The 13,296-nt window shown below is 40.9% G+C and overlaps 1 protein-coding gene across 2 annotated transcripts; it reads right to left on the reverse strand.

Annotated features, from left to right (window-relative positions):
* Nucleotides 1-8,279: 8,279 nt before the first annotated feature.
* LOC141622318 (F-box protein At4g35930-like) lies at nt 8,280-12,800 on the reverse strand. Of its 2 annotated transcripts, XM_074438369.1 has the most exons (6): nt 12,658-12,743; nt 11,033-11,542; nt 10,388-10,462; nt 10,167-10,276; nt 9,472-9,618; nt 8,280-8,917 (listed from the first exon to the last, which is right to left on the reverse strand). In XM_074438369.1, exons 2-6 carry the CDS (start codon nt 11,426-11,428, stop codon nt 8,734-8,736), a joined length of 912 nt encoding a protein of 303 aa, XP_074294470.1. In that variant the 5' UTR covers nt 11,429-11,542; nt 12,658-12,743; the 3' UTR covers nt 8,280-8,733. The 2 variants fall into 2 exon arrangements, with proteins under 2 accessions (XP_074294470.1, XP_074294471.1); XM_074438370.1 differs by lacking the exon at nt 8,280-8,917 and having other exon boundaries at nt 9,081-9,618; nt 12,658-12,800.
* Between the last annotated feature and the right edge of the window lie 496 nt (nt 12,801-13,296).

The following is a 13,296-nucleotide window of genomic DNA, read 5'->3' on the forward strand; positions in this document are numbered from 1 at the left end:
AAAAGAAACAGGGCCCGACGACTTTCCGAACGGGTCAAATTGAAGTGTATTAATACACGGTTTTTCGGATTCCGGTCCCTTTAACAAAATTCTCCTAAATAACATAGAAAGTTCCTCGGGTCAGATAAAGCGGCCACGCAAAGTTTGAGCACCAACGGAAGACATTTGAGGTGCCGGTGTGCCACAAACCAAAGATTCGCCGAAACTCCTGATTATCGTGAAAATGTGTTAAACCTCGTTATTTGAGGTCGAAATCGAACAAAGGTTGATTCCCCGAAATCGAACGGGTTGATTCCTGAAATGAGCTCGGACTCGTGATTGAAAAACAGGGAGAAAAAGAAACAGGGTCCGGTACGACCTTCCGAACGGCTGAAATTGAAGTGTATAATACACGTTTTTTCGGGATTCCGGTCCCGAACAAAATTCTCCTAAATCACATAAAAAGTTCCTCGGGTCAGATAAAGCGGCCGCGCAAAGTTTGAGCACCAACGGAAGACATTTGGGGGTGCCGGTGTGCCACAAACCAAAGATTCGCCGAAACTCCTGATTATCGTTAAAAATGTGTTAAAGCTAGTTATTTGAGGTCGAAATCGAACAAAGTTGATTCCTAAATCGAACGGGTTGATTCCTGAAATCGAACAGGTTGATTCCCGAAATGAGCTCGGACTCGTGATTGAAAAACAGGAGAAAAAGAAACAGGTCCTGATACGACCTTCCGAACTACCGAAATTGAAGTGTATAATACACGTTTTTTCGGATTCCGGTCCCCGAACAAAATTCTCCTGGAAATCACATAAAAATTTCCCGGGTCGATAAAGCGGCCTCGCAAAGTTTGAGCACCAACGGAAGACATTTGGGGGTGCCGTGTTTCACAAACCAAAGATTCGTCGAAACTCGGATTATCGTGAAAAATGTGTTAAAGCTCGTTATTTGAGGCTGAAATCGAACAAGTTGATTCCTGAAATCGAACAGTTTGATTCCTAAAATGAGCTAGGACGCGTGATTGAAAAACAGAGAGAAAAACAAACACGGTCCGGTACGACCTTCCGAACGGCTGAAATTGAAGTGTATAATACACGGTTTTTCGGGATTCCGGGGTCCCGGAACAAAATTCTCCGGAAATCACATAGAAAGTTACTCAGGTCAGATAAAGCGGCCACGCAAAGTTTGAGCACCAACGGAAGACATTTGGGGGTGCTGGTGTGCCACAAACCAAAGATTCGTCGAAACTCGATTATCGTGAAAATTTGTTAAAGCTCGTTATTTGAGGTCAAATCGAACAAAGTTGATTCCTCGAAATCGAACAAGTTGATTCCTGAAATGAGCTCGGACGCGTGATTGAAAAACAGGAGAAAAAGAAACAGGGTCCGCACGACCTTCCGAACGGGCAAAATTGAAGTCTATAATACACGGTTTTTCGGGATTCCGTGGTCCCTGAACAAAATTCTCCGAAATCACGAGAATGTTCCTCGGGTCAGATAAAGCGGCGAAACAAAGTTTGAGCACCAACGGAAGACATTTGGGGGTGCCGGTGTGCCAAAACCAAAGATTAGCCCAAACTCTGATTATCGTGAAAATGTGTTAAAACTCGTTATATGAGGCAAATCGAACAAGTTGATTCCCGAAATCGAACAGTTTGATTCCTGAAATGAGCTAGGACGCGTGATTGAAAAACAGGAGAAAAACAAACAGATCCTGCATTTACCTTCCGAACTACAAATTGAAGTGTATAATACACGGTTTTGGGGATTCCGGTACCGAACAAAATTCTCCGAAATCACATAGAAAGTTCCTCAGTCGATAAAGCGGCGAAGCAAATTTTGACCACCAACGGAAGACATTTGGGGTGCTGCAGTGTACAAAACCAAAGATTCGCCGAAACTCGGATTATCGTGAAAATGTGTTAAAGCTCGTTATTTGAGGTCAAATCGAACATTTTGATTCCTGAAATGAGCTAGGACGCGTGATTGAAAAACAGGAGAAAAACAAACAGGTCCGCAATTTACCTTCCGAACGGCCGAAATTGAAGTGTATAATACACGGTTTTTCGGGATTCCCGGTCCCAAACAAAATTCTCCGAAAATCACATAGAAAGTTCCTCGGGTTAGATAAAGCGGCCACGCAAAGTTTGAGCACCAACGGAAGACATTTGGGGTGCCGATGTGCCAAAACCAAAGATTCGCCGAAACTCGGATTATCGTGAAAAATGTGTTAAAGCTTGTTATTTGAGGCTGAAATCGAACAGGTTGTTTCCTGAAATCGAACGGGTTGATTCCTGAAATGAGCTCGGATGCGTGATTGAAAAACAGGGAGAAAAAGAAACAGGGTCCGTTACGACTTTCCGAACGGCTGAAATTGAAGTGTCTAATACACGTTTTTTCGGGATTCCGGGGTCCCGGAACAAAATTCTCCGGAAATCACATAGAAATTTCCTCGGGTCAGATAAAGCGGCCACGCAAAGTTTGAGCACCAACGGAAGACATTTGGGGGTGCCGGTGTGCCACAAACCAGCATTCGCCGAAACTCGGATTATCGTGAAAAAATGTCTTAAAGCTCGTTATTTGAGGCTGAAATCGAACAGTTTGATTCCTGAAATGAGCTAGGACGCGTGATTGAAAAACAGGGAGAAAAACAAACAGGGTCCGGTACGACCTTCCGAACGGCTGAAATTGAAGTGTATAAATACACGGTTTTTCGGGATTCCGGGGTCCCGAAACAAAATTCTCCGAAAATCACATAGAAAGTTCCTCGGGTTAGATAAAGCGGCCACGCAAAGTTTGAGCACCAACGGAAGACATTTGGGGGTGCCGGTCCGCACAAACTGAGAATTCGCCAAACTCGGATTATCGTGAAAAATGTGTTAAAGCTCGTTATTTGAGGCTGAAATCGAACAGGTTGATTCCTGAAATCGAACGGGTTGATTCCTGAAATGAGCTCGGACGCGTAATTGAAAAACTGGGAGAAAAAGAAACAGGGTCCGCTACGACCTTCTTAACGGCTGAAATTGAAGTGTATAATACACGGTTTTTCGGGATTCCGGGGTCCCGAACAAAATTCTCCGGAAATCACATAGAAAGTTCCTCGGGTCAGATAAACCGCCACGCAAAGTTTGAGCACCAACGGAAGACATTTGGGGGTGCCGGTGTGCCACAAACCAAAGATTCCCCGAAACTCGGATTATCGTGAAAAATGTGTTAAAGCTCGTTATTTGAGGTCGAAATCGAACAGTTGATTCCTCGAAATCGAAAAGGTTGATTCCTGAAATGAGCTCGGACGCGTGATTGAAAAACAGGAGAAAAAACAAACAGGTCCTAGACGACCTTCCGAACGGGCCGAAATTGAAGTGTATAATACACGGTTTTTCGGGATTCCGGAACAAAATTCTCCGAAAATCACATAGAAAGTTCCTCGGGTTAGATAAAGCGGCCACGCAAAGTTTGAGCACCAACGGAAGACATTTGGGGGTGCCGGTGCCAAAACCAAAGATTCGCCAAACTCCTGATTATCGTGAAAAATGTGTTAAAGCTCGTTATTTGAGACTGAAATCGAACAGGTTGATTCCTGATATCGAACAGGTTGATTCCTGAAATGAGCTCGGACGCGTTATTGAAAAACAGGGAGAAAAAGAAACAGGGTCCGGTACGACCTTCCGAACGGCTGAAATTGAAGTGTAATACACGGTTTTTCGGGATTTCGGGGTCCCTGAACAAAATTCTCCGGAAATCACAAAGAAAGTTCCTCGGGTCAGATAAAGTGGCCACGCAAAGTTTGAGCACCAACGGAATACATTTGGGGGTGCCGGTGTGCCACAAAACAGCATTCGCCGAAACTCGGATTATCGTGAAAAATGTGTTAAAGCTCGTTATTTGAGGCTGAAAGCGAACAGGTTGATTCCTGAAATCGAACAGGTTAATTCCTGAAATGAGCTCGGACGCGTGATTGAAAAACAGGGAGGAAAAGAAACAGGGTCCGGTACGACCTTCCGAACGGCTGAAATTGAAGTCTATAATACACGGTTTTTCGGGATTCCTGGGTCCCGGAACAAAATTCTCCGAAAATCACATAGAAAGTTCCTCGGGTTAGATGAAGCGGCCACGCAAAGTTTGAGCACCAACGGAAGACATTTGGGGGTGCCGGTGTGCCACAAACCAGCATTCGCCGAAACTCGGATTATCGTGAAAATGTGTTAAAGCTCGTTATTTGAGGCTGAAATCGAACAGGTTGTTTCCTGAAATCGAACGGGTTGATTCCTGAAATAATCTCGGATGCGTGATTGAAAAACAGGGAGAAAAAGAAACAGGGTCCGTTATGACTTTCCGAACGGCTGAAATTGTAGTGTCTAATACACGTTTTTTCGGGATTCCGGGGTCCCGGAACAAAATTCTCCGGAAATCACATAGAAATTTCCTCGGGTCAGATAAAGCGGCCACGCAAAGTTTGAGCACCAACGAAAGACATTTGGGGGTGCCGGTGTGCCACAAACCAGCATTCGCCGAAACTCGGATTATCGTGAAAAATGTCTTAAAGCTCGTTATTTGAGGCTGAAATAGAACAGTTTAATTCCTGAAATAAGCTAGGACGCGCGATTGAAAAACAGGGAGAAAAACAAACAGGGTCCGGTACGACCTTCCGAACGGCTGAAATTGAAGTGTATAAATACACGGTTTTTCGGGATTCCGGGGTCCCGGAACAAAATTCTCCGAAAATCACATAGAAAGTTCCTCGGGTTAGATAAAGCGGCCACGCAAAGTTTGAGCACCAACGGAAGACATTTGGGGGTGCCGGTGTGCCACAAACCAGCATTCGCCGAAACTCGAATTATCGTGAAAAATGTGTTAAAGCTCGTTATTTGAGGTCAAATCGAATCAAAGTTGATTCCTGAAATCGAACAGGTTGATTCCTGAAATGAGCTCGGACGCGTGATTGAAAAACTGGGAGAAAAAGAAACAGGGTCCGCTACGACCTTCCGAACGGCTGAAATTGAAGTGTATAATACACGGTCTTTCGGGATTCCGGAACAAAATTCTCCGAAAATCACATAGAAATTTCCTCGGGTTAGAGAAACCGGCCACGCAAAGTTTGAACACCAACGGAAGACATTTGGGGGTGCCGGTGTGCCACAAACCAGCATTCGCCGAAACTCGGATTATCGTGAAAAATGTGTTAAAGCGCGTTATTTGAGGCCGAAATCGAACAAAGTTGATTCTGAAATCGAACAGTTGATTCCTGAAATGAGCTCGGACGCGTGATTGAAAAACAGGAGAAAAAGAAACAGGTCCTGCATTTACCTTCCGAACTACCAAAATTGAAGTGTATAATACACGGTTTTTCTGGATTCCGGGTCCCTAACAAAATTCTCCGAAAATCACATAGAAAGTTCCTCGGGTTAGATAAAGCGGCCACGCAAAGTTTGAGCACCAATGGAAGACATTTGGGGTGCCGGTGTGCCACAAACCAAAGATTCGCCGAAACTCGGATTATGTCGTGAAAATGTGTTAAAGCTCGTTATTTGAGACCTCAATCGAACAGTTGATTCCCAAATCGAACGGGTTGATTCCTGAAATGAGCTCGGACGCGTGATTGAAAAACAGGAGAAAAAGAAACAGGGTCCTAAGTGCGACCTTGAACGGCCGAAATTGAAGTGTATAATACACGATTTTTCGGATTCCGGTCCCTAAACAAAATTCTCCGAAAATCACATCGAAAGTTCCTCGGTCGATAAAGCGGCGAAGCAAAGTTTGAGCACCAACGGAAGACATTTGGGGTGCCGGTGTGCCTACAAACCAAAGATTCGCCGAAACTTGGATTATCGTGAAAATGTGTTAAAGCTCGTTATTTGAGGTGAAATCGAATAGGTTGATTCATGAAATCGAACAAATTGATTCCTGAAATCGAACAGGTTGATTCCTGAAATCGAACAAGTTGATTCCTGAAATGAGCTCGGACACGTGATTGAAAAAGAGAGAAGAAGAAACAGGTCCTATTTACCTTCCGAACTAACAAATTGAAGTGTATAATACACGGTTTTTCGGGATTCCTAGTCCCTAATAAAATTCTCCAGAAATCACATAGAAAGTTCCTCGGGTCGATAAAGCGGCCACGCAAAGTTTGAGCACCAACGGAAGACATTTGGGGGCTGCCGGTGTGCCATAAACCAAAGATTCGCAAAACTCTGATTATCGTGAAAATGTGTTAAAGCTCGTTATTTGAGGCCGAAATCGAACAAAGGTTGATTCCCAAATCGAACGGGTTGATTCCCAAATGAGCTCGACGCGTGATTGAAAAACAGGAGAAAAAGAAACAGGTCCGTTACGACTTTTCGAACGGCTGAAATTGAAGTGTATAATACACGGTTTTTCAGGATTCCGGGGTCCCGGAACAAAATTTTCCGGAAATCATATAGAAAGTTCCTCGGGTCAGATAAAGCGGCCACGCAATGTTTGAGCACCAGCGGAAGACATTTGGTGGTGCCGGTGTGCCACAAACCAGCATTCGCCGAAACTCGGATTATCGTGAAAAATGTATAATACACGTTTTTTCGGGATTCCAGGTCCCAGAACAAAATTCTCCGGAAATCACATAGAAAGTACCTCGAGTCAGATAAAGCGGCCACGCAAAATTTGAGTACCAACGGAAGACATTTGGGGTGCCGATATGCCATAAACCAGCATTCGTCAAACCTCGGATAATCGTGAAAAATGTATTAATGCTCGTTATTTGAGGCTGAAATCGAATAGGTTAATTTCTGAAATGAGCTCGGACGCGTGATTGAAAAACCGGGAGAAAAAGAAACAGGGTCCGGTACGACCTCCCGAACGGTTCAAATTGAAGTGTATAATTCACGGTTTTTCAGGATTCGGGGGTCCGGGAACAAAATTCTCCGGAAATCACATAGAAAGTTCATCGGGTCAGATAAGGCGGCCACGCAAAATTTGAGTACCAACTGAAGACATTTGGGGGTGCCGGTATGCCATAAACCAACATTCGTCCAACCTCGGATAATTGGGAAAAATGTATTAATACTCGTTATTTGAGGCTGAAATCGAATAGGTTAATTCCTGAAATGAACTCGGACGCGTGATTAAAAAACCGGAAGAAAAAGAAACGGGTTCCGATACGACCACCCGAACGGCCTAAATTGAAGTGTATAATACACGGTTTTTCGGGATTCCAGGGTCCTGGAACAAAATTCTCCAGAAATCACATAGAAAGTTCCTCGGGTCAGATAAAGCGGCCACAAAAAATTTGAGTACCAACGGAAAACATTTGGGGGTGCCGGTATGCCATAAACCAGCATTCGTCGAACCTCGGATAATCGTGAAAAATGTATTAATGTTCGTTATTTGAGGCTGAAATCGAATAGGTTGATTCTTGAAATGAGCTCGGACGCATGATTGAAAAACTGGGAGAAAGAGAAACAGGGTCCGGTACGACCTCCCGAACGGCTCAAATTGAAGTGTATAATACACGGTTTTTCGGGATTCCGAGGTCCCGGAACAAAATTTTCCGGAAATCACATAGAAAGTTCCTCGAGTCAGATAAAGCGGTCACGCAAAATTTGAGTATCAACGGAAGACATTTGGGGGTGCCAATATGCCATAAACCAGCATTCGTCGAACCTCGGATAATCGTGAAAAAAGTATTAATGCTCGTTATTTGAGGCTGAAATCGAATTGGTTAATTTCTGAAATGAGCTCGGACGCGTGATTGAAAAACCAGTAGAAAAAGAAAGAGGGTCTGGTACGACTTCTCGAACGGCTCAAATTGAAGTGTATATAATACACAGTTTTCGAGATTCTAGTTCCTGGAATAAAATTCAGTGGAAATCTCACGGAAAGTCTCATGGAAAGTCCCTGGGGTCAGATTAAACGATTTCACAAATTTTGAAGACCAACCGGGGCATTGTAGTGTATAAAGCGGACACACAAATTTTGAAGACCAACCGGGGACACGGTTTTCGGGATTCCAGGGTCCCGGAACAAAATTCACCTGAAATCTCACAGAAGGTCCCTCGAGGCAGATAAAGCGGAGACACAAAATTTGATTACCAACTGGGGAAATTTGAGACTGCCGATATTCTATAAACCAACATGAGCCCAAACTCGGATAATTGTGAAAAAGGGATTGATACTTTTTTTGGGGTTAAAATCAAATATGGTAACTTCTTAAAAGATCTCGGATACGTGGTAAAAAAATCGGGAGAAAAGAAATATAGTCCGGTACGACCTATGGAATGGCTCAAATTGAAGGGTATAATGTTACATATTTATTCTTGACAGTTGGCTGAAAACTTTGAAAACCCTTTACTATGCGAAAATTGAAGAATAAATGTTACTGTAATCAAATTTGGAAAACCTGAGGAATTACATAATCTAGGAGAGAGAAGGATAGGAGTGACAAGTGCACCACCAAGCGGTTGTATTCCATTGGAGAGAACGTTATATGCTGGTCCTTCAAGAGAATGTGCATAGGAGGAAAACCACTAAGTTGAGTTCTGAGTTACGGTCCCTCAATCAAAAACTCGAAGGATTAAATGCTGCATACCTTGATCTTTACGGCCCTATACTTGATCTCATAACTAACCCTTCTCAAGCAGGTATTCCCCTTGATTTAACCTTTACTATATGTCTATATAGGACTATAAGACACGAAGTAGCATTTATATATGCGCTTCTTATATTGTGAAGCAGTGTTGGTCAGCAGTACCAACATGGGAGGATGCATACAACCTCACTATCCTGCCAATCTGCCATAGACAAGAATGTTTGATGCACTAGCATAATATTGTTTAGTCGTCTTACCTTGTATACATGACAAGATTAAGTTTGTTATCAGGGTTTGAAGTTGCAGATAGGGATGCTCTGGTACAGGAAACTTCGAAGTGATATTTCTGTATAATGAAGTACAGTCTTGGTACCTGCAAAGACGCTTCCAAATACATTTTCTGGGATAGTTATTCTGTTCACACATCAAAAATTATTCTGTTCATATGATGAATTCATATTTTATATGTGTACTCGAGTAAAAAGATTACAATGCAGATGAATCCGTCAATTAAAATCTCACACAATACCAAAAGATGGGGTTCCAACCAGTCTTTCACAAAAGTAATGACCTTTCTGCAAACTGTAGTCCGCGTATAAATTAATCCATGTATAATATCGATAGCTATGTACAGACAGCCAAGCCGAAATCATCATTATTCTATAATAAACCCTAACTACGTTTTTCTGGACTACAAAACTGCAAGCTCAAGCAACCTACGACGATTGAAAGTAATGCACAATGAAAACCTAGAGTATGTAAAACAAACTGTACAGGCACTAAAATGAGCTAGTAGCACTCTCCGGAATCATTGATAATTAAAATCAACGAAGCTTATTTTGAGCAACAGCTTGACATAACTCATCTTCATAGAACAGAACTCGGTTTTTGCACAAGGGTTTTGAAAGGACAGACGGAACCACGCACCTTGAAGGAACAGAGGATTCCTGAAACAAAGCAGCAGCAACCTGCCTCGTCTCTGTATACTTCAACCTAGAAGGTGGGCGAGGACCATGCCTTGGTGCTTTAGGGGTATGTGGGGTTGGCATTCGAAACCCCCTGCTCTCTCCCTTGCTGCATCATCAAACTCTAGGATTAAAGTCCATGAATCAATTATGAGATAAAGCAAAATATCACTAGGCTCTGCTACAGGTCTCGTGTTAGATTCTTTGGGAAGGTAACATTGTTTAAACTCAGAGGAGACAGCTTTGCTGCCCTTGCACCTTGTGGTCTTACCTGGCTCGAACCTAGACTAATTTGAATCGTGCAGAGACAGCAACCCATAAAATACAGATACAGAGTATTAGCAAAATGTTCAAAACTGGTTGAGCTTCAGTTTATAACGAATTAGTAGTAATTTGATCCAATTTTTGAAAAAATATCATTATGAATCATATGTTGTACAGTTGTTAACTCGTGAGCAAGGCTAGATAAATCAAACCCACTTACACCTCCAATTACAGGATCCCTTGAGACAATGGGTCATGTTATGGTTTTGCAGTAATATAAGTACTATATCTGTCTTAGTTATTTGTTTACCTTTTATATTCATTGCGAGGGGTATTTTAATCAAAGGTAAACAAAAGAACAGGACGGAGGGACTAAACAGTTAAAATTCATACCAAAGAAATGGCCAATGTTGAGTTGCAACTGGAGTCATCATCTGCAGAATCTCCTGGCGGGATCGATCAGGGGTGGTATAATTAAAGTGAGACTGCCTTGCGTGAATGACCTGCCCACAACACAAATAAACTGTCAAGTTGCCTGTCTATTTCAAAAAAGAGAACTTTTTAAAACTTAAACTAGAAGAAAGTGGCTAGAGAAAGAAATAGATAGAACTCACAGCCATTCGGACTGTTTGAGACACATGGAAAACAGTCCTTAGTTGATCATGGTGCAAATGGCAAATGATCTTCACCTACATTTTTAAAAATATTCATATGAGTCACGACTCAAGATTGCAACTGGAAAAAGCATAGAGGACGAAACTGTTTTACAAAAAAAACAATAGGTCAAAAACTCAAAATAACATAGAAAACATACAAAAACTAAAACCTGCACATGAGACATTGTATTTGAGAGACCAATTCTAGGTGAAGAATATAGAAAACATAGAAGAAATCGTATATAAGCAAAATACACTGTATTCAAAAGACCAATACTAGGTGAAGGTACTGAAGGATGTGTCTGCTCGGGTCAAATTATTTCAGCCAACAATTTGGACCCTAGATAACAAACTATCTTGATTTCGGACAATATTGACCATGTTAGTAGTAAATTATTACATCTAAAACAAATAATGAAAACTCACACTTTTGTGCACCAAGGTTCGCATCTGTCCCCATTTTAATATTTCTAAGAATCATATATTAGTGCTATGGAATATTCCCATAACCATACTCACGGAAGTAGAAACATCTAATTACATAACATAAGCATCACATGCATGACAAAGGCAATAAGGAGAAATTATTTAAGCAATATGTACCAATAAATCCATGGGAAGAGACTCCAGCCTCGACTCAGATTCATAGTCTTCAACACGAGGAGTCTTTGGAGTATTGGGTAAACTATATTGCTTTACTAATTTAAGTGGTGACGTCATAGAAAACATAAACCTCTTTGGTGACACCATCAACTGGCTTTCCGGAAGAGGGATAACTTCCCGATCAACCACCAAATCAGTATCATCGACCTTTTTCAAGTCGGATAATGCAACCCTTTTCTTTCCTAAATCGGTGCAACCCTTTGTAGTAGCAGACTTGGTGTATCGAAGTTGAGCCAGTTCACCGGGTCTCAAGTACTTGTTTTTGATAGAACCCCGAGTTCGTCTTCTTTGTTTAGGAGTTTTTGATTCCTTTTGTTTAGCAGATACCTTACCCATTGTGTCACCTTCTTTATCCAAATGATACAAACTTATACTTTTTATAAACCTCAATAATTACTCATCCTCGACGATAAATTACCAAAACTGAATAAATATAACCTTCTCAAGTACCTGAAATGACAAAATCATAGCGAAGATTCAATCTTTATGAATGTATTCAGCTTATAAAGATAGCAGAAAATGTAACCAAAAGAACAGATCCTTGAAACCCATAAACAAACATTCAAACGACCCCTACAACCAATTTAAGCAAACGGTTGAGATTTTACAACAGCCTCTTTGTGTTGCTAACACAAGGGTAAGGCTGCGTACATCCGACCCCACCTTACCCCGCAATTTGCGGGAGCCATTAAGGCACTAGGGTAATGTTGTTGTTGCTGAGATTTTACAATAGTCTCCTCTTAATAAACCCCAAAAATCTCTGATTCTCCTCTAAACAAAATCACTTACTCCCTCTATCTAATCATTTGTTCACCTTTGACTAAAATACCCCTCACATTAGTCACATAGAATAGAATAAGAAAAGTAAACAAATGACTGATACAAAGGGAATAATTCTTACAGAGATTCGATCAAAAAACCTACACCAAAACCTTAAATGACAAAACGGAGAGAGTAATTCTTACAGAAATTCGATCAAAAAACCTACCCGAAAACCGTAAAAGACAAAACCATAGCAGAGATTCCAGCTTTTTTAATGAAAGCAGCTAAAGAAATGCAAAAAAAATGTAAATTAACTTATAAAGCTATAACCCCATGAACAATCAAGATATTTAACACAAATTACTTCATAATAAATGGGAAAAAATTCAACAAAACAACATAAATGTCTAACTATTTACTTATTAAACAAATTACAAAGAAATGATAAGTCAAAATTACAATTACACAGTAAAGATTCAATCATTGTGAATAAACACACCCAGTAACTGAAGCAGAAGTGAAATTAATCATGAAAAAGCAGAAAAGCCCAATTTTTTCTTTCAAAGTTCAATTAATGCCCAGAAAAAACCCTAAAAAACCAAATTAAATGCTGCCCAACAAGTAAAAACAACCAAAACAGCTACAATGAGTAATCAATTGCAAAAAACAAAATTAAAGAAAGTTCAATAAACATAAAACTAAGGGAAATGCAAGCAATTGGAACCGTAACCCTAACCCTAACCCTAATTTAATTTGAATTGAATTAGTAAGAGAAAAAGAGGTAAAGGGTTTAAAGAAGAAACCTTGAAGAGGGGAAAAACGGAAAATAAAATGGAGTCACCGACGGCTAATTTTTTAGGCGAAAATAAATAATAAATGTTGAGAAATGAGAGAAGAGAGCTAGAGGGAGAAAGGGATAGCGAACCAAAATGAAAAAGGTTGAAAATAATTAGAATTTGCCAAATAGTTTGAATTTCTACTAAATGCCCGCCAATTTGTCTTTGTCTAGTGTTCCGTCATTTGTTTACCTATTTTATTTCACAAAATCTCATTGAAGACGGACCATATTCATTACAAACTTGTGACGGATACCGTTTTCTCTTACAAAATACCCATTGAGAGGCGAGTGATGAAGCACATAGGGGGTGCCCCCCACCTTGTCCCCTCTCCCTTCTTGTGAGAGGTCACAAGCTTGTGACTGGATTAGCCCGTCACAAGCAAGACTAACTGATTTTATTTTATTTTAGGGTGTTTTATTCATTTGTTTATTTTTTTATATTAGAAAGGTTGGTTTTTATGAGTAGTACTGGTGTCCGGCTACGCCCGCACTACCTCTGTTTATCATTAAAATCCTCCTATATACTAAGAGAATAAAACTTTTCTAAAATTTTCCGTCCAAAGTGTTCAACCTTATATATATAAAAACAAATTAGATTTTCATT

Source organism: Silene latifolia, chromosome X (assembly GCF_048544455.1).
Source record: "Silene latifolia isolate original U9 population chromosome X, ASM4854445v1, whole genome shotgun sequence".
Taxonomy (NCBI): Eukaryota; Viridiplantae; Streptophyta; class Magnoliopsida; order Caryophyllales; family Caryophyllaceae; genus Silene; species Silene latifolia.

Coding starts and splice junctions, on each gene's coding strand:
- LOC141622318 (XM_074438369.1), bottom strand. CDS start 11,428: ATGGGTAAGGTATCTGCTAAACAAAAGGAATCAAAAACTCCTAAACAA. Junction 9,619..10,166: donor CAACATTGGCCATTTCTTTG/GTATGAATTTTA, acceptor TTGATGATGCAG/CAAGGGAGAGAGCAGGGGGT. Junction 8,918..9,471: donor GAATCCTCTGTTCCTTCAAG/GTGCGTGGTTCC, acceptor GCGTCTTTGCAG/GTACCAAGACTGTACTTCAT.